Genomic DNA, 20,059 nt, shown 5'->3' with positions numbered 1-20,059 from the left:
ATGACGTAATTATTAAACACATGCTCAAAATTGAATCAAGCTATCCAAGAGTGAACCAAGAGCCCTTACATTTACATCCATAATCTCTCTGCAATTTATTTTTGGATATTATTTTGTCTTAATTGTCTACTCACAGCTCTGCAATTGTATTAATCTTTAAATGTTCTTATTATGAATTCAGATATGAAGATTGTTCGGTTTAGAAAGTTGTTACAAACATTATGCTTAGAAACTAAATTTCAAACATGCATACCTATACTCTACCGTACACGTATGCATACATTAATATATACTCTATGTATAATTCAGCAGTCACAACAACAAAAAATATTCTCCAAGATACATAATATGTTTGTGTTACATAAATCAATTTCATACATCTCTTTAAAACGTATGCCTACATTTATAGAATGTTAACTTTAATTTCAGGGTTGCTTAAAGTTGCCTTTGAAAGACAACATCAAAACCACCTGGAACACTGCAACATAAAGGGTGTGTGTCTCCAAGGTGAATTGCAGTTTTACAAAATTGAAACAAGTAAGAAAAAGCATTTGCACAATCTCTGATCTACAAACAGTATGCACACATCAAAAGAACACTGCTGTCGTAACACATCAAGGTTGTTTGGCTCTTACCTTGCGCGGAAAGTCTGTTGGCGGGATATCTGCCGGTGCGAGTGCCGTCGACTCCATTTCCAGGAATCAAATGATCCTGCCCCAGGCCACAAACGTCAGAAAGGTGGCAAGGAACAAGCAATGTCCACTCATGTTGCAAAGGAAAATGAGCAGCAATAAGCCAAAATAATAAGCAATATTATCCAGTCTGAACATTTTTGTTTTGACATTATTATTTTGAAATTATTTTTATACGCAAAATAATATTACATTGTTCTGTTATTGAATTAACTAGCTTCCCACTTTCATATTTCTTGCTCTTCAAAAATAATACTGATTTGGTAAGAGGGAAGGTAGCAGGTCACATTTCCCAGTAGTGTGAGTTTTTGGAAATAATTAACGTAGTGGTGCAATAAATCTGTACAAATATATGTGTAACTATGCCTGGCACATACGGCATTCTACTTGTTGCAAGAAATTCACGTTCTATTTGAAAAGCATATGCCAGATGTACGTACATGCACACATTTGACCACACTGGCCAGTGTAGGTTGGTGACGGTGTGGCGTTATAGACGTGGTAGCATAAACGTATAGTTCAATCACGTATTTTACCGCACTGCCCTCTGACGCCCACCATGTAGGCCCACAAGCCTGAAGACAATCTGATGTGCACTGTGGTCACCCATCCAAGCCCTAGCAAGGCTCAATCCTGGGCAAAGTCTGAGATTTGATGAGGTGGGGTGCATTCTGGGCAATTCAGCTATAGGCATGCCAGATTCATACACATAATTTGGAGAATACTCTCAGTTTGCAATCGTGCAAAGAATCACCCCATGTAAAATATTATTAAATCAACAATGCTCACAATTAATCAAACCCCAACATATTCGTCAATAAAATTTCCTTTAAAAAAGGTGATGTTTAGGGCAATGACCTTTCTTTATAACAATTCACCTTTTGCAATGCTGAATATTTGCTCTGCTCTTGCTTCCCACCACACTAGAATAAGACTATGAATGTATACTGGAGGAATCCGATGAGCTACAAAGCTCGTTTTCTCACAGATGTCAAAAGTACTCACCCACGTGGAGGAGGTGGATGGGCAGCTGGGCCCTGGGTGGGGGTTGGATGCTGCTGGGCTACCGCCCGGGTGTCCGAGGGCATCACTCAGCTCTGCACGGTTATTATTGCAAGGGTGACAATATGCAAAATGGACAGAAGTTAATTATTCTGCTACCCGGCTAAGCCAAAGAAAATTAGTGAAGTGGGACTTTTATTTTTTTTGCACCAGTGCAGTTCATTTCAAGAATACATTTTGAAGATAAAAATGACATTGGGTGAAAGACAATTTTAATTTAAACAGGAAACTTTATCTAAAAAAAAGTTTGTCACCAACAAAGCCAGCTGTTGTTTGGAAAGGCCAGGGAGGTGTGATTATTAAATATATAAGATCATTTGTTGGCAGACTACCCCTGTCTAATGTTTGGTTATAATTATGGATTACAAACATTAGTTATTAATATAGTTTTTATGCATGTGTTTTTAAATAATTTTAATGTTTTAAAGATGCCAAAGTTGACACCTTCCATTGGTAAATTTCTACAAATGCTAGATTTTTTTTTAAGTATCCTTGTATAACTGGCTGCATAGATAAATTTGAATTTAATTTTAATGTTTATGAAATTACCAATCATTGACAAATAAATGAGAACAGCACCAATGCAGATGTATACAAAGCCAGTTTAACACGTAGGCTTTCGAGACCAATATTATTCATAATAAATGTTTTCGGGTTAGATCGCGTTATTTATAAATGTGTCTACCCCTCCACCACCCGACACGGCCAAACAGTCAACAAGGACACTCAAATGATTTTGATACCGTTAAAGTGTTGTGAAAAACTAATTATTACTGGCCAAGACTAATTAGAGAAAATTGAGAGAAATATAAATAACTTTAATCGCTCTGAGAGCTACAGGCTTAGTGCGGCCTGTATGCGTATTATTAAATAAAATATATATTACAATTACAATTCCTTAAAGGGGAAAAAATACTAATTAATAACAATTGAATGATTACCAATCTATTATAGAATTACAATACCCTCCCCGCCTCAAATCACTGCACCAGATTGGGTTAAATGATGACGTCACCGTGCTGCTGTATTTAAGACCGGGAGCAAGTGGAGGGCTTCAGTATTCTGGCAAATTGCCCGATGATGCTGGATGTAATTACCAGCGAAACGTCGTCCTCAAAATCGTAAATGATGTTGATTCACTCCTCTTCCCGGTGGGCTAAAGTAGTGAACTATTTGTCTTTTGTAAACGTGACACATTTTTTACTGTTTGGCCATGTCGGGTGGTGGAGGGTTACGACACATTTATAAATAACGCGATCTAACCCAACAACCTTTATTAAGAGTATACAATGCCATTGTTAAAATAATTTGTTTTTATACATTTACGCAAGAAAGCATCACAACCATTGATAACAAGCAAACATATGCTAGGCATGGTGATACATTCCGGTAATGCACCGCTTTGGAGGCAGTGTTGGTGGAGCACACATGCAATCACCTTGTGCTATGAATCCCACACATGCTGGCTTCAGGATGGTCATAAGATAATAAAACACCATGACCAGTTTGTGGCATATATACGTGAATATTTGAGTATTATTATCCTCTCGTACGTGTCGCCAGACACCCCAATGCAGGATTTTTCTGAAAGCATTCTTGAGACTCAATGAGGTTGTCCTCAAAGAAAGGAAACACATTACATGAATCCCAATGCAAGAAATGCAATTGCACATGGTAATGATTGATGATGAGGATATTATTGCTGATCATAATCCAGGTTATGAGTAAGTGATGATGATGGTGACGATGATCGCTCCTACTTTTACCCCACAGAGCACAAGGAAGTCACACCGGCAGAGGCCGAACTGCTTTCTCCGTGTGACGACTTGCCGTCCTGTGGTGGGCTGGCGTACACCAGACGCGCCTCTCGGCAACAGTTTGCGATCATGCCGGCAAAGTGTTGGTAAAAGCGGCAGTGGTAGAGAAGGGCCAGCAGAGCTGGCAGCCCCACAAGCGAGAGGTCTGTGTCCTCATCGTGCACGCATGGGCCCTGCAAGGCCATGCAAAGGTCATTGCAAGGTGTCCACATTTCCTGTAAGCTGCACATCAACATTACATGATGATGATGATATACGTATCGTTTTCCATGTGTGCTCGTTACCACGTGTTCAGGTACTTGTGGTTGTACTTGATATACTTAATGTGTCTGTGCATTAGTACATTATGTCGGAGCATTCTGCATTCTAGAGTGGACGCAATGATCTTAAAATAGCAAGTGCTATGGGGTGATGCCAGGAAATTTTCCACACTCAAAACATGTTGGTGTTATCTGACAAAAAAATATCAAAGTCCAACATTAGTGCTTAAGTATGAGTTTATATCACACAATTTAACATCAAACAAAGGTGCTGATTACCAACATGCACACCAAATTGGATAACAATTTCAGAACCAGATGGCATGCACGTACACACACATAAAAGGATGCAAACATATGTCTTCAATTATTCATGATCTGCTAGGTCATACGTCTGGTTATCAATAATTTACTTGGGCTAGTCTGGCACCACAGGGGGGGTGAGCTCACCAGCGTCACACACGACTGGTTTTGCCTCTTGCACTCTGAACACACAGTGAGCTCGAAACTCAATTAGGTCTGAAGCAGCCTCAGAGACGACCATGACAGAGCACAGTCAACCACTGCGATTGATAGCGAGGCCAATAATAAAAAGCACAGCACTGAAAATGCAATTCAAAGTGCCAAAAGCCACACCAGTGCTGTTCACATGCACATATACTCATGCACACATAGCATAAACAAACAACTGCATGAATACACATAGCCGTAATCATGGCTCATCCACAACAAAGCCCTCCCATTTCTCGTGAGTGTACACATAGGAAAGCATACTTTCTAAAATGATTACAGTTTGTTTAAGGCTCTATATTAATACCTGCCAGCAGCCATCCCCCGCTTCATCCGCTGACGCTGGCATTGGCAGAACTAGCAGGTTCTGCAGGATGCTGGCAGCCTGCACACGCATGAGATTAAGTCACTAACATGAAACCCAGCTCATTTAAATTCTGCAGTGTGAGTTCTATTTGAATATTCCATAGCATCTAAAGTATTTCAACATTTTTCGTTGTAAATCTATCCAAATTTGCACATTAATCACAAAACTTCAAAGAGATAATCTAGATTTGAAGTTTTCGTGACTGCAGGGATCCATACTCTTTGGTTCTTTCGGTAAAGTCACGTAGGTATAGAATTTAAAAAAAATCACGTTTCGATTGCAACACAAGCAATCGTTATCAGATGGGAAAACCATAGCAAGATTTAATTTATTTTATACCTACGTGACTTTACCGAAATAACCAAAGAGTAGAGATAATCTCTTCCAGTATAAACATGTATTTTCATGGTTTTTAAATAATTGAGTACATCGTCATACATTTTAGAATTGGTAAGCAAGTGGTCACATTTATTACATTTCCAACATTTGCATTTTGTTTGTTCATGTGTACAGTTAATTGTTTCATTGAAATAATAAAGGTTTACATTTTTTAAGTGGTAGTAGTGCACTATCACAAAGATCAACACTACTTTGTGCTATCATGGCCCTGGGAAGATTCTGATCTACCTCCAAGCGGACCATGCTGGACTCGTACTGGTCAAGCAGAATCTTCAGTGCTGTGCCCCAAAGGCCTCCTGAGATGTTTTGGCATGCGGCAACTAGGGCCATGCAGCCTTGCTCCTCAGAAGTCAGTGCCGTCCCGAGGCCTAGGCTGGCCAAACGCACCTGGTGAGCACACCACGGTGGCATTCAGGGTCAAGTACACAACAATGTTTTCGTTATGAGACCTCCTTTACCAGTGGCAAAATATAGTAATAGGTTTTTACCCTTTCAACAGGTACAAAAACTGACACCTTTATACAAGTACGCCTTTTAGCGTCATCTGGTCCAACACCAATGGAGACTAGGCTCTAAGAAAAGCTGTCTCGGGTGTGGACCAATCAACTTCAAGGACAGTGCATATCATTATCAGAGTTGTTTCTTTTTGTTTGCATTTTGACTGCTTGTGTTGTAGTTATTGCAAACATGATCCCTTGTATAAAGGTGTCAATTTTTGTACCAGTTGAAAGAGTAAAAACCTATTACTACAATGTTTTTGTTCCCATCCTCAAGTGGAAATCCCCCGTGTGCAGCATAGGGAGGATGCTACAACAGAGAAGCTCACCTCCAGATCTCTGTCCACCCATAAAGAGATGAGCCAGGTCAGCCCTAGCTGCGCAGCTGTTTCACCGCGGCCACTACCCTTCCGAGACCAAGACCAAGGGCTCACCCAATCCTGGAATGAGGAGCGAGAGAAAGCAAAGACCCAGCGTGCACAAGTCAATGACATCTATTCTTTGAGTCTTTCGGTAAAGCCACGTAGATAGAAAAATAATAATAAAAATTTACGTTTCGATCGCAACACAAGCAATCGTCATCAGGTGAAAAAATATAGTGGGAGAGCTGAGGCAGGAAAAAAATATAGCCATTGTATTGTGAGAGATTAGCATGTCAATGTAAGAAAATCACCACAACGGTGGCTGTTAGTGAGACATTTAGCCTGTTAATGTAAAGACATTTAACCTGGTAATGTAACTCAGAGTCGGAAATGACTGCTAACATCAGTAGGTAGGATGGAAACATCACAGCCAGTTAAGACTTTACCTGGTTAATAACGTCCTTCCAATGATTGCTCAGTTTTTACAAATCTTCTCGGTTGAAATTGTGTCTGTGTTTATATATCTAGATGGCTTCAGCTCTCCGATCTTACATTTACACGCAAATTCCATCTCTAGCCCCGCCCACTTACCCTTGGGCTACACCCATCTCAAACCTATATAACATCCTGCTTAAGCAGCTCTCCGACTATATTTTTCACCTGATGACGATTGCTTGTGTTGCGATCGAAACTTCGTGATATTTTTATTTTTATTTTCCTATCTATGTGGCTTTACCAAAAGACTCAAATAATATGAATTCCTGCAGTCACGAAGGCTTTAAGTCAATTAAATCTATTTTATGACATGAAGTAAAAAAAACACTTACATGGCGACTTCGACTCTCTGGGGCCTCATAAGCTTTGGTGTGTGTTGCATCATTGGCTTTGTGCCATGCATTAAGACTGACTGATGAGTGCTAAGTGGCCAAGTGAGTGGGCCTTACAATCCAATACAATATAGGCACTGTTAGCCAGATTTCCAATTCACCTTCATATGATGATAGTCCATTTTCCTGCTTTTATAAGTACATGGAATACTACATAGTATTAATTATATATTGCTACAATTAATAATTATTGACACACCAAGCATTGACCTTTAGGTATATAGGAGTCATTCAGGATTTACATCAATATTAAAATGTAAATATCATTCCAATATTTATCTGCCAACGCAAACACACCATAATAATTAGCCAAAAGTGTGCTAAGCATCAGCAGGTATGGGGGAAATATGGAATTATTAAACTCCAAAAGAAAACAATCTCCCCCGATTTAGGATGTCATACTTTTAAAGGGAAAAAGGCACTCACTTGGTTTTCAGCCTGATCGCTCATCTCGCTAGCCAGCTGTCGCAGGCACACCACGGCACTTTTGGTGACCCCTTTGCCAAGGAATGAAAGGCCATTTCCTTCTCGCCCAATGCTGAATGACAACACAATCTGTGCAAACAGATACGCGAGCATACACATATAGAACTCAAATTACAGGATATGTTACGTGTTAATTATTCATCAGCAGATCAATTTGCCAGCAGGAAATCAAACTGAAGAGAGTTTAAACAAGCCAAATCGCCCGATGATGCTGGATGTAATTACCAGCGAAACGTCGTGCTACTCAAATTGTAAATGTTCTGAATTTACTCTCCAACACACCGTTGAACTGAAGTAATAACTAATTGGCATGTTTTGTTTACGTGACAAACCTTACTGGTTGGCTGTGTCGGGTATTGGCGGGTTAACGACACATTATACTTACACAATCTAACCCAAAAATCCTTGATTATGAAGCAAATAAATTACACATATCATTATGATTATACATTGTGTCTGGTCTTAAATCTTAGCAGGTGTAAATAAACGAAACGAATGTGCTCTGCTGATAACCTGCTGGCAAGGAAATTAGAAGTAGATGTCAGCATATTTGCACAAACAAAAAGTGCACTCCGACAACCTGACACAACTTTAACAGGACATAACCTTACAGTTTTAACAGCGTTTTCCCACTTTTTTGACATGCACTCCATGAAACCAGTGCTTTCACAAGAATAATTGCATTTGTAACAGAGGCAGTGCATGGCTGTGGAGCAAGCACAACAACTCTTGATAAACACAGTCGCAAGGCAGAAGCCCAGGGTCCATACTGTAAAGCAGCCAGCAACCAAGAGGGGTAGAATTTGCAAGAGGAAGGGAACAGAAGTACTCTCCACAAGAAACATCTGCTCTCAGATTCATCAAGGTCTGATGGGAAATGTTGAAAAAATTAAAACTATTCTTTGTATTTATTCTTACCAGGTAAGGCCCACTGAGCTATTAGGTATTTTTCAGAAGCGACTTGGTCACCAATGACAACTCAAACAAGTGACGTATCATCTTGTGGGAATTTATAGCAGCCAAATGCTCTAAACACGTTCTATATGTGGAGATAAAAACCCACGCGACCACGTGGAGAACATGGGGTCACAGTCAGGGTTGGGATCGAACCCACGACCTCCTGCATACCAGCCGAAGGAGTTAACATCTGGCCACCGCGGCGAGTGAGTTAAAATGGGGTGCCGAGTATTGGTGGGGGGCTGGGGGGGAAGAGAGCTGCCTGCCTCTTGGAGGGAGGCGAGATACTGCAGGCGGAGGTTGTTTGGCTGCGTGGCCGTAGAAGCGACGCTCCATCCTGGCAGAGCCGTGGCATGAGCCATGCCGCGCAGTGTGGCTTCCAGAGATGGCAGCTCGTAGAATCCGGAGCTATCCGCTTCTTTCAGCCGACCCAGCAGCAAAGCAGCAAGGTGGCAACGGACACCGTTCGATGCTGCCAAGCTTTGTCTTGAAAAGGGGGCCGGAGAGGTCAAGTATAGCAATTCGTAAATAATAATCAAAGCTGCAAATGTAATCATGCTGTTCTGTGGTTAGATGCACATTAGTCGTTTTTTTTTATTAAATGCATCTTTACCAGTTATGCTTTATCACATTGTTCATAAAATAGGCCATTTGAAGCATATTTTATTTTATTGGGATTCATAATTGGAGTTGGCAAATTGTATTTCAATAAAAAAAAGGCATAGAATTATGTCTCAGTAACTTTATAAGCATTTGGAGGCTTGTAAACAGAGGCACAGAAGGCTTAAAATTCCTTAGAAAGAATGATATTTCGTTACATAAAATGTATAATCATAAGCATCATGAACCAGTAACAAAATTTGATTTATGCCTCAACTTGGAAACAAGCACATTACCACCAACACTCATCAGTTTATCTTTGGCTTAAACACAAAATAATTGAGAGAATACGTTAAATTTTCAAGTAGGTTATTTAAATATGTTCACATCTTGTCATATATTTTCACCATGCTGAAGAAAGAGACATGGGAATTATTGACATTTCATTAATACAGAGTTTTCATTGTAGAAACATGAAGGCAAAGAACATCTCATTTTGGGTGTGGTTCTAGCCTGAACATATCCTTACGAGAAAAGAGAAATAAATCAATGTTAAGCAGCGGACAGTCAAACCTATGAAACAAGCTCATGAAAAAAAAGCAATATAGAACAGTTAATTTGAATTCTACCTCTGACAACTTTGTCACTTAAAATACTCACTGTATATATTTCGACTATCCGGGCACTTACTTGTCTGGACTGCAGCCCAGTGCTCGCACCAAGGCATTAAATAATGATGAGAGCTCTTTCAATAATCCCTTTCGAGTGGGAGATTCAGTCACAGTGTGACGTGCATCAACCTGGGTATTTGACTTGTTGAGCAGATCAAGAAGATGATTTGATTCCTGTTATAAACACATAAAACACATTTTTATTATGGACATAACATCAATGGTTTTCATACTTCAATCAATTAAGTTTTTCCTTATTCGTGTATTTACTTTCACAATATTGACAGCACATGATTCACTGCTCGGAAAACAAGAAAGCAAAAGATTTAAGTGTATCCTTGCTAAAGGCTTTACATGAATACAACATTAATATGCATTACAGTTCATGACATAATCAACACATTTACAAGCTTACGACCAATATTGAACACATAATATACAATAATAAAGAGTTTTAGGTGAATAGACCGAAGTATAGAAATATTATTTCCATACAATGTCAATAAGCAGCGAGTATTGCTATAAATCACAAAGACTAAATTCAAAAATCTATCACCAGCATGTGGTAGTATTGCATTAAAGAAGCAGAGTCCACAGAACATCTCCTAAACTTGTATAGGAATATGAGACCTAGAAGCATTCAATAAAAATAGCAGTAATTATTCACTTTCAAAATTTAAAAATAACATCAGCATACCAATTCCTAGCAATGGGTAGAATATCATGGGACATATCCACAAAAATGGCAATGTGCATAACATCATCAGGAGAACAAGAGTTCAAGCTTGGCTTTGACAAGATGGCTCAAAAGAAGGTAAGTTCCATCACCTCTTTGAGGAGCAGCAGTATCCACTGCAGCATGCTATGGTCTGGAATGTCTCCTTGAGCATGTAACAGGGCCTGCAGGAAGGCAAGCACTTCCCCCAGCAACTTCTCATCTGCATTGCTCACTGGACGAACCACCAGGAAGCTGCACACAAACACACAGATGAGCCGTCCCAAGTGTAAACACAAGTTATAGTTTGTGAATACCTCGTATGTATGTTGAACTTATTTCGAACCATACGTCGCCAAACGTGCTAATCGGTCATCTTGCAGAAGGGTTATCATATCTATACCTGCAACAGCCGCTCACACTTCTCACAAAATGGGATAGCTTCTTGCAATGTCTAAGCAACCTTTAGGCCACGTGAGAAGCTCTTATATACCATGCAATTTCAGCACAATGGGATGTAACCCCACAGCGGGCGATCACCACAGACACACCTTTGCGTCGTCATAGTGCCATGTGACCAGTGACACCTGAATGTGCTGAATTGCATTTTTTTGTAATCAGGTGTGATCACTCCAGCATGTATCCAATCAGTGAGTGACTTATTCATGTGACTGCAGTTGTATGCAAGACTATGTGTATGTATACAGGCTTTCGGAGTTGTATGGCAATGTAAGAGTACCTATATATGAGTGTGTGCATGTGCTTGTGTCTGTACTAGATAGTATGTGTGTATCTACGTGTGCATGTATATGTATGTGCATGTGTGTAAATATTTAATCATGTGAACACCTATGGTAAGTCTCTATGGGGGATCTATGTTTTTGTCAGGTGAAGTGCTTGCTTGCATGTGAACTTTGCCATAAAATAATTTTGTAATAATATAAAAATGTAAATCCAGATTACAGCCGACTTCTAAAACATGCGCAATTTGCAGACAAAGACCTGTGCCATACTCACTTGGGGTTTTAGGCATGCAAGGAGGACACTCATCCAGGACCCAATGCACTCACCGTTTCAATGTGGAGCGCCAGTCCATGCTGAGGAGCATCTGTGCAGCCTTGCTCTCTGCTCCCGGCTGGGGAAGCAGAGCATCATTGAGCAGCTGCAGGCGGAGACGCAGCAGGGCCAGCTTTGCCTCGCCGTGAGAGGCCGCTCGGCTCACCGCCTCCAGGCACAGCTGCAGGCTGCAGGGCATGTGCGTTAAGCGCAGCCCCATCACATCGCTCCCGTTCATTCGCAGCAGTTCAGGAAACCTTTCAAAGATGCACAATCAAACGAAGTAGCATTAGAAGTTGTTATATTATTAATGCCATTAATACCTAATGAATGTATTTTTAATATGACTCTGCCAGTAGAGTTGAATAAAGTTTTTTTTTTCTTCCAGAATGCAAAACCTTGCAGAAGGATTGTCTTTTTTTAATTAAATAAATGTGGAATATAACACACGAATCAATTTTTGCCCGTGAAAATTCTTAAATGTTTACCATTGAAGAAGCAAAATAACTACTACGTCAATGTGTATAGCATCTTCATCCAAACACATCTCAAGTAACATTACAAAAAAGAATAATACAATTGTAATCCAAATAAATAACAATTTGAGAATCTAATCAACACTTTACGAATATTCTTTGGGTCTTTCGGTAAAGTCACATCGACAGGTTGAAAGAAAATAACAAATACATTAACTGATGAAAGATATAATAGGCGTTACCATTTCTGGCAATAAAACAGGTGTTAAGATGCTCAAATACCAAATAGATACCTTATGCAAGGCGTTAAGTCTACATCAACCACACGTATGTGTGACCAAACATGCAAACATGCTCTAATATTTGCATTGTCTTTTAAACTGATTAGCCTACAGAAGGCTGTCTCTCTCTGGTATACGTTGTATTTATGCGTCAGACTTGATGACTTGCAATAGATATCTATTAAGTGTTTAAATAGCTTAACACCTGTTTTATTTCCAGATTAGGTAAAACCTATTCTTATTTATTCGTTTTTTAAAATTGGCAAAAAGGTCCCAAAGATAATATATTAAATATGAGTAAGGCTACAATTTTGACAAGGTAATTTTTTATAATATGTACATAGCCAAGCTGCAGGAAAAAAATTTACTTCACAGAATGATCACAGAATAATGTGGGGTAGGGTCTCACCTCCCATTGTGTTTCTACAGTTTTTTCGAAGATTTCACATTTTATGCTAATGTAATAATATATATTCAAACTCATGCTTTCTGTGACAACCGTGACATCTGTGCCAATATCCTAACCTTACCGATGAGTGATGCATAAATACAACGTACACATATACATACGTAATATTTTGCAAAAATGTTTGGAAAAAAACGTGCAGACATATTTGTGTAAATATATCCCATTTGTCTGATAAAAATGGATAGGCAAACAATCATTTGAAATTATGAAAATTCGATGCAACGTTATTATTTACTACGTCAAATCACCGTATATGTAATAAGCAAACTAAATCCTTCTCACCAACCGGAGGGAATCGCTTAATGTGGTTCACAACAACTGACACGACAAACGGATCTAGTGCACGAGGTTTTTGAAAACACACGCAATCGTTCACCCTTGGTTTGTTGCTTCCAGCTGTGACGCAGCATGTGCCTGCAGCAGAGCCTCTACACCCTGGTGCCATGCGAGGTTCCAGCCAAGTCTGATGGCATCTCTGGCTGGCGGAGCAACCAAGGGATCGGACGGCGGCGGAGGAATCACTCTGTGCGGGCTCACCACGTGGTGCGTCGCCATTACAAGCGGAAGATGAAATCTGTACACGCACAAGCACGCGCGCGTGCCGTTATCTTGGCAACATTTAAAAGAATGAAAAAAAAGGATAGCATCTTCGTTCACCGAGTTTCAATTGTAAACAGAACTTTTTATTTCGATTTAAAGCTTTCGTGACTGCAGGGATTCATCTTCTTGGTTCTTTCGGTAAAGTCACGTAGAAGGGAAATAATAAAAATAAAGCATAATAAAATACAATTCTCACGACGTTTCGGCCACAACGCAAGCAGCAGCTGCTCACACGACTCTAAGCAGAGCTGCTGCTTGCGTTGTGGCCGAAACGTCGTGAGAATTGTATTTTATTATGTTTTATTTTTATTACTTTATTATTTCCCTTCTACGTGACTTTACCGAAAGAACCAAGAATAACTTTTCCTCCATGCCATTGTTCCAACAGATAAAAGACAAGATTCACAGCGTGATGATATTAATGAAAGCTATCACCTAGACAATTTTCCCAATTCCTAGCAATAGGGGATATTCTTAAAACATAATAAATAATCACGTGAAAAGGCACAATAAACAGCATGTGAATGTGACCCGAGATTTATTCATTAAAAAATACATCCCAATGGAAGAGAAATTAACCCTTACCGTTGTTCTACAACAAGAGGCAGACTCAATGGCTGAGGATCACAGCCATCCAATGGATATGAATCAGACCTGCCGATAAATACAGTTTATCAACAAACTTTTAAATGCCTCAAAATAACATTTTCACAAGAACACGTTCCTTCCATTTCTCGAATAAACACATTTCTAATTTAATATTTAATGCAAATGAATTATGCACTGCAGAGAGTCGTGTGAGCAGTTTACAAATAACGTACAAACTGTTGAGATAACGATCCAATATAATTTTACATACTAATTAAAACAAAAAAATGCAACAGTAATGCTTAACATCAAAACAATGAACGTATTTCAACTTCAACATGTCAAAACGGCTTCACATTATGCCTATCACCGGATTAACACAACTTCATTTGGAATCTCGCTCGCAAAAAAATGTTTATCGCTCAAATGCTTGCCATTTCTCTATTTGGGCCACTTCATCAAACAGCAGGAGAGACAGCAGAACAGAAACCTCCAACTGCACCACGGCTTCTGACTGATAAACCAGCAACACTGTCGAAAACACACACACACACAGAGACATGCTTATTTGAGCTTCTGGTGGGCGTTTAATTACTTCCATTCTCATATGCACAGCATTAATCGTGAAAAGGCTGCTTTCAATTAACAAGACAGCACACACAGCACAAATTAAAATTGCTATTTTTTTTATATAAATAAAAATAATAATAGAAAACTAATTGTGCACAAATTCATGAACAGGAATTATTCAAAATATGACATTTAAAATTGCTTTTCCTTATCTAAAATTCAAGGAAACTAGTAATGGTCATATTGTGTGGACGGTTAGACATGTTTAGGTTCAGAACCAAGCCCTACTCGGGCAGCTCTATTGTAAAATCTGGCAGCGCGTTTTACTTTTTACATTGTCACTGTTTGCTGGTATTTAGCCAGATAAAAAACGTTTATAGCTGAGCATCCTTCAGTTTCACCACCAAAAATAAAAATAAACAGCTTCCTCTGTGTTTAAGGTAGAGATGAAGAGATTTATTCTAGAATGCCACAATTTGGCATCCTACACCACAACATTAGGAACTCACCTCGGAGCAAAGACAGCAGCAGAGTGGGCTGGTAAGCCAAGCGATGTCGCAAACACGGATCGTGGTACACGAGACGCCTCAGCAACGTCAAGCATGGCCTCACCATGCATTCCAGCCCCTGCCATATACCGTGTGAAAATATTTGCAAGTAACTTTTTTTACACGTACATATATATGTTGAACTTCTTTTGCACTGTACGTAGCCAAGCGTGCTAATTGGAGGTGCTATAGGACAGCCATATATAAGTAGCTGCCTAGGCTCCATTGCTTATATATCTCTGTGTTTGTGTATATACATGCACGTATTGAAATACACAGTATATATATATATATTTTTAACATGCTAAATTATGTCCGAGAGCTGCTGAGTTGTACTCCATCACACAGACAAGCTCCTCAGTCTGCATTGTGCTGCTTCACTGAACAAGAACAAAGGCCCTGGAATGCATTAAACTCGTCACCCATAACCCTCTTCCAACTCACTTCATCGGTACAATGGCAAAGGTTTTAAGTGTCATCTTCGGTCGCGCATAGGCATATGTGAACAAAATTACAATAACATACCCTTCCATCTTTATGCACAGCTTGATGCAGCAGTGAAATCACCTTCTCCACTGCGCCTTGCTTTTTTAATACACCGTGCAGAATTGTGTCTGCAAGTCAGAAACAAGTTGTTATTTTGATTGAATGCAGTACAATTCATAATAGATTTTTGGGTCAAATCAATCATCCCTCCTCCCCACGCCACAGTCAACTCAATAAACTTTTCGCATAAACAAAACCACCAATGTCTATTGCATAACTCAAAATAATCATGAGCTTTACTGGGGAAAATATAAATAACAAAATAAATAAACAATGTCTCCTTCACATATGTGACGGATAGGTAAAGGATGCATTGCTAATTTACAATGTCTTTTGCTTTAGCACATCGCTATGAATCACAACAATGGTCGAGAAAGACTGTGTTAAAATTAATAGTCGTTACCAATCATTTATATTTCATTACATATATAAATTAGTGTGGCTATTTAAAAATTCTCTATAACAAATATGAATTTCGATATAGTCCCAAAACACACATATCTATGCCACACTGTGCTCTAAAATATCACTGTACTATCAGTCACTGAAACTACTATTTACTGGCAGCCAGGTACAATGACAGAGGGCCTTCCTGCTTGCAATGGCAGCGTGCCTTTACATTTAATTTTGTGGAGATGGTGGCACTAATCTAGTGACAAGGGCGGATTTTACGATTGGTTGCTATGCAAAATTCAACTAGCATTTCGCCAAAAAAAGTTTCTCGAGTTGCAGCAGTAATAACATCTTGCCAAATAATAAAAGTTAGGCCAATACACAGACCATTGTAATCGGAACGTAATACAAATGACCATCCGGTTGCCCGCTGTGGCAAAGGGATAGCGATATGCAAGTGCTACAGGCTGCAGGTTTTGCAGAGCCTACCTTGCATCATAATGGTAAGCTGTTCAGCTGCAGACTTCTTTACAGCGAGGTCCACCGCCTCAGACATAAAAATCCCATAGACCTTGCACACTGCGTCCTCCTGATAACGGAGAGAGACGTTGAAAGTGTTATTCAAATGTTGCTCGTCTGAGCATATGCAGAGTACGAATACTTAACTAAACTCAGCTATCACCTCAGCCAAGGAATCTTCTTATTAAGCATGCACAGCTGCTCTTGGTTAAGACCGCTTAGTTTTAACAGTAGCATGCTTCATCACCGAAACAAATGCGCTTAATTCCTGAATTGTGTTGTGGTTGAAAGTTTAACCATCGCTGTAAATGCATATTTGAATAATTGCAAAATAAAATGAAAAATACGAAGTTAAAATTTAATTTAATCGAATTACGATTAAGAACAGAATTGCGTAGCCTATATACTTACGGTTAACATTCCTTCAGGTAATGTATTACAAAGTGTGATTTCCGCAAATAAAAATAAACTGACAAAATGAGTTAGAATGTTCTCACTTCAATTTAGGTTTTAATGGTATCAACGTCCATGGCACAAAGCAGAATTTGGTACCACTGGAGCTAACTATACCAGTTTCTGAATAGGCTAAGAAAAGTAGATTTTGTGATAACATACTTATTTAACAAGATCATTGCAAATTCGTTGTAATGGCAATTTCAAGAAATGAGTACAAAGCAAGTTTTTTTCCCATCTCAGGTGGTATCACCAAGTGAAATATTTAGTCTGGGCACATAGATGATCAGTAACAGTATATATACGATTGGTTTATGTCAGCCTCAGAAGCAATCTGCTCGCCAGAGACACCTATTGAGAAACCATGCAGACGGCTGAATTGCAGTCAGCACTCTGTGCAATTGTAATAAAAGGACTCAGACGCTTCTCGCTGACTCCGTGTCCTTTATTTGGGGTTCGCGTTCTCCTTCCCACACGGCACTCCTCCTGAGACTCTCTCCCTGGCAGCCCCACATTTGCCTTCGCTCCCGTAGCCTTCCACGCTCCTGCAGCTCCGCTGCAGGCTCTTGGTGCAGCCCTCTGGCTGCTCCCACAGCAGCTCCATCGCTGCTCCCTGTTCCCCCGTGCGTGGCGATCTCGCCACCTCCCAACGTCAGCCCTTCGTGGCCTCTGTGGCTATCTCGCCACTTCCTACCTCAGCCCTTCGTGGCCTCTGTGGCTATCTCGCCATTTCCTACCTCAGCCCTTCGTGGCCTCTGTGGCTATCTCGCCACTTCCTACCTCAATCCTCCACTCTCTCTTCCACCCCGCTGGCTGGCGCCGTCATGAGCCCCTCAGCCACCAGGCTGAGGCACGGCGACCACCCAACGTGTTCACCACCCTTCACTCCCCCGACTGACCCAGATAGCTTCCTGTCTCCCCGCTATAACTTCTCCCCCACGTCACCCTGACTCCTCCCTCTTGGATCGTCATATCCGCCCCGCCCATTTACGCCCGCATTACACAATCATTATAGATTTAACCTCTCAAGTGCTCAGCTGGATACTATTGTTTTTTTTTATTTAGTTTGCTTGTACTACTTTTTAATACTTTCAACCCTATTTCCTAAGTACTGTATTTGTGCATACTTTGAGAACACGTAAGCACTTTGTTTCCTGTTGTTTAATGAGGCGTTGGTCAAATATTTGCCCCTATATTTACTCAATTTAAATTTCAGGGTGATCCATTTTTAGATATCATACTGAATTCTAATGACACCTGTTACTTTCTTCTGAAAAGGTGACTGAATATTGTGAATGCAATGTTGTGTTGGACACAGTGTGTCAAAGAGGGTGTTAACATATTCAAGAAGTGTACTGATATTAGTGGCAGAAATATAAAGGCTCGACAATAAAAAAGTTTTTTTTCCTCTATGAATTCAACATTTTACAATAGCCAAACGCAACTGCTGACATAATGCAGCAGTCATCGCGTCAATAAACCGATAAATAGCTCAAACTATTTTATTACAAAGGAATGCAAACATGCACCTTGAACACCGATTTGCCGATGGTCTCGGTGTCCGGACGCAGCGGCACGTCTGGGATGAGCAGGTTGGGCTCCCCAGCCAGCACGGTGCCGGGCAAGTGGGGCCGCTTATGTCCTGCCTGCTCCTCGGACACCAGGTGCCACGCGAGCTGCTGCACTCCAGCCGAGCGAACACTGCACACCCGGAGTTTGGGGACGTTGCATTAAAGAGCACACCAATGTAATCGCGACATTTAGATTCATCACGCGTACACTTTTATCGAGCGTTCACACAATATTTTAACGTGCGGATTTACGTATGCCTGTTCACGCAGAAAAGCCTGAGTCCCAAGACTCGTTTTCAGGAGGGTCCTGCCAAGCTGCCACTTGTGGGGGGGGGAGAAATTTCTACATTTAATTTCAAATTACTAATTTGTAGGTGATCTTTCAGCATTAGGATGTTTGGTCAATATCAGTTAATTCTCTGTTTTGAATCCTATAGGAGGAATCCTGAGAACCTGGAGGAAATCCACATGGAATAGGGGAAGAATAGACAAATGCAATAGAAATAGGCACGATTTAAAGCTTTCGTGACTGCAGGGATTCATCCTCTTGGTTCTTTCGGTAAAGTCACGTAAAAGGGAAATAATAAAATAATATAAATACAACATAATAAAATACAATTCTCACGACGTTTCGGCCACAACGCAAGCAGCCATTGTGGCCGAAACGTCGTGAGAATTGTATTTTATTATGTTAATTTTAATTATTTTATTATTTCCCTTCTACGTGACTTTACCGAAAGAACCAAGAAGAAGAGAAATAGGCACTTCGAGTTGGGAACTTAATCTGAAAACCTTCTTGCTGTGAGGTGCCACAGTGGCGAGATGTTCACTCTCTTGCCGAGCATGCAGGTCGTGGGTTTGATCCCGACCCTGACACCTGTATATTTGGAGTTTGCATGCTCTCACCGTGGTTACGTGGATTTTTCTCCGGGCCCTCCAGTTTTTCCCTCCACGTTTAGAAACATGCGTTTAGAGTATATGGCTGTTTGAAGTTTCCACATGATAAGCCACTTCATTGAGCTATCATTTGTGGCCAGGTTATTTCTGAAAAGTATCTAGAAAGCTCAGTGGGCTTTACTTGGTAAAATATAAAGTTTAGTTCATAGTTTCGGGCACAAGAGTTACAACTCTGCCACCCTGCTGCAACACATTTTACATGCTTCTGTAGATATACAGTTCATGCATAAGTAATATCTGTGAGCATGTAGACATACCATTTTATATATTTTTTTGTTCATTCAAAAAATGTATTTGAACTGATATATTTATTACATTACATCCATTTTTCAGTCTACGTATAGCACTAGGTATGGTATCATAGGTCGATAATCCATAACACTATGAGCCCCATTTTATCGATCACTGGTTTTGTGACGTTTCCTATTATCGTACATCAGAAAAAAATCCATTGCAATTTTATAAAATCACTAGGAGCAATATACAAGCAGCAAAAGAGAAACCAAAATCGCTCTGCGTAATATTTTGTGGCTTTATGTTAACTCCCTGCCCTAGTATGCAGGTCGTGGGTTCGATTCCAACCCTGACGTCTGTATATTTGGAGTTTGCATGTTCTCTCTCTCCGTGGATTCTTCTCCGGGTCCTCCGGTATTTCCCTCCACATTTATTATCAACATGTGTTTAGAGTATTTGGCTGCTATACATTTCCACATGATCAGCCACTTCTCTCTAGCTATCATTTGTGACCAG

At 40.1% G+C, this 20,059-nt stretch overlaps 1 protein-coding gene across 3 annotated transcripts in view; it reads right to left on the bottom strand.

Moving 5' to 3' along the window:
- The window catches only part of RTTN (rotatin), a 67,873-nt gene that overhangs the window by 26,574 nt on the left and 21,240 nt on the right, over positions 1-20,059 (bottom strand). The window contains exons 18-35 of one of the 3 annotated variants that reach the window (XM_061565651.1): positions 18,311-18,482; positions 16,299-16,398; positions 15,396-15,484; positions 14,832-14,949; positions 14,187-14,283; positions 13,750-13,818; positions 12,941-13,138; positions 11,353-11,595; positions 10,396-10,537; positions 9,587-9,741; positions 8,563-8,782; positions 7,280-7,408; positions 5,934-6,044; positions 5,336-5,494; positions 4,649-4,726; positions 3,585-3,744; positions 1,698-1,789; positions 636-711 (exon numbers count right to left, since the gene is read on the bottom strand). In XM_061565651.1, the coding sequence (XP_061421635.1) occupies positions 636-711; positions 1,698-1,789; positions 3,585-3,744; positions 4,649-4,726; positions 5,336-5,494; positions 5,934-6,044; positions 7,280-7,408; positions 8,563-8,782; positions 9,587-9,741; positions 10,396-10,537; positions 11,353-11,595; positions 12,941-13,138; positions 13,750-13,818; positions 14,187-14,283; positions 14,832-14,949; positions 15,396-15,484; positions 16,299-16,398; positions 18,311-18,482 (2,408 nt within the window). Of the gene's footprint in view, positions 1-635; positions 712-1,697; positions 1,790-3,545; positions 3,745-4,648; positions 4,727-5,335; positions 5,495-5,933; positions 6,045-7,279; positions 7,409-8,562; positions 8,783-9,586; positions 9,742-10,395; positions 10,538-11,352; positions 11,596-12,940; positions 13,139-13,749; positions 13,819-14,186; positions 14,284-14,831; positions 14,950-15,395; positions 15,485-16,298; positions 16,399-18,310; positions 18,483-20,059 lie in introns of all 3 variants that reach the window. The other 2 variants (XM_061565650.1, XM_061565652.1) reach the window with 2 other exon arrangements.

The sequence above is a fragment of the Lethenteron reissneri genome, chromosome 35 (assembly GCF_015708825.2).
Source record: "Lethenteron reissneri isolate LAM-NWPU_2019-01 chromosome 35, ASM1570882v1, whole genome shotgun sequence".
NCBI classification, from domain to species: domain Eukaryota; kingdom Metazoa; phylum Chordata; class Hyperoartia; order Petromyzontiformes; family Petromyzontidae; genus Lethenteron; species Lethenteron reissneri.
Note: the sequence above shows the minus strand (reverse complement) of the source record. Positions and strands in the feature narration are given on the sequence as shown.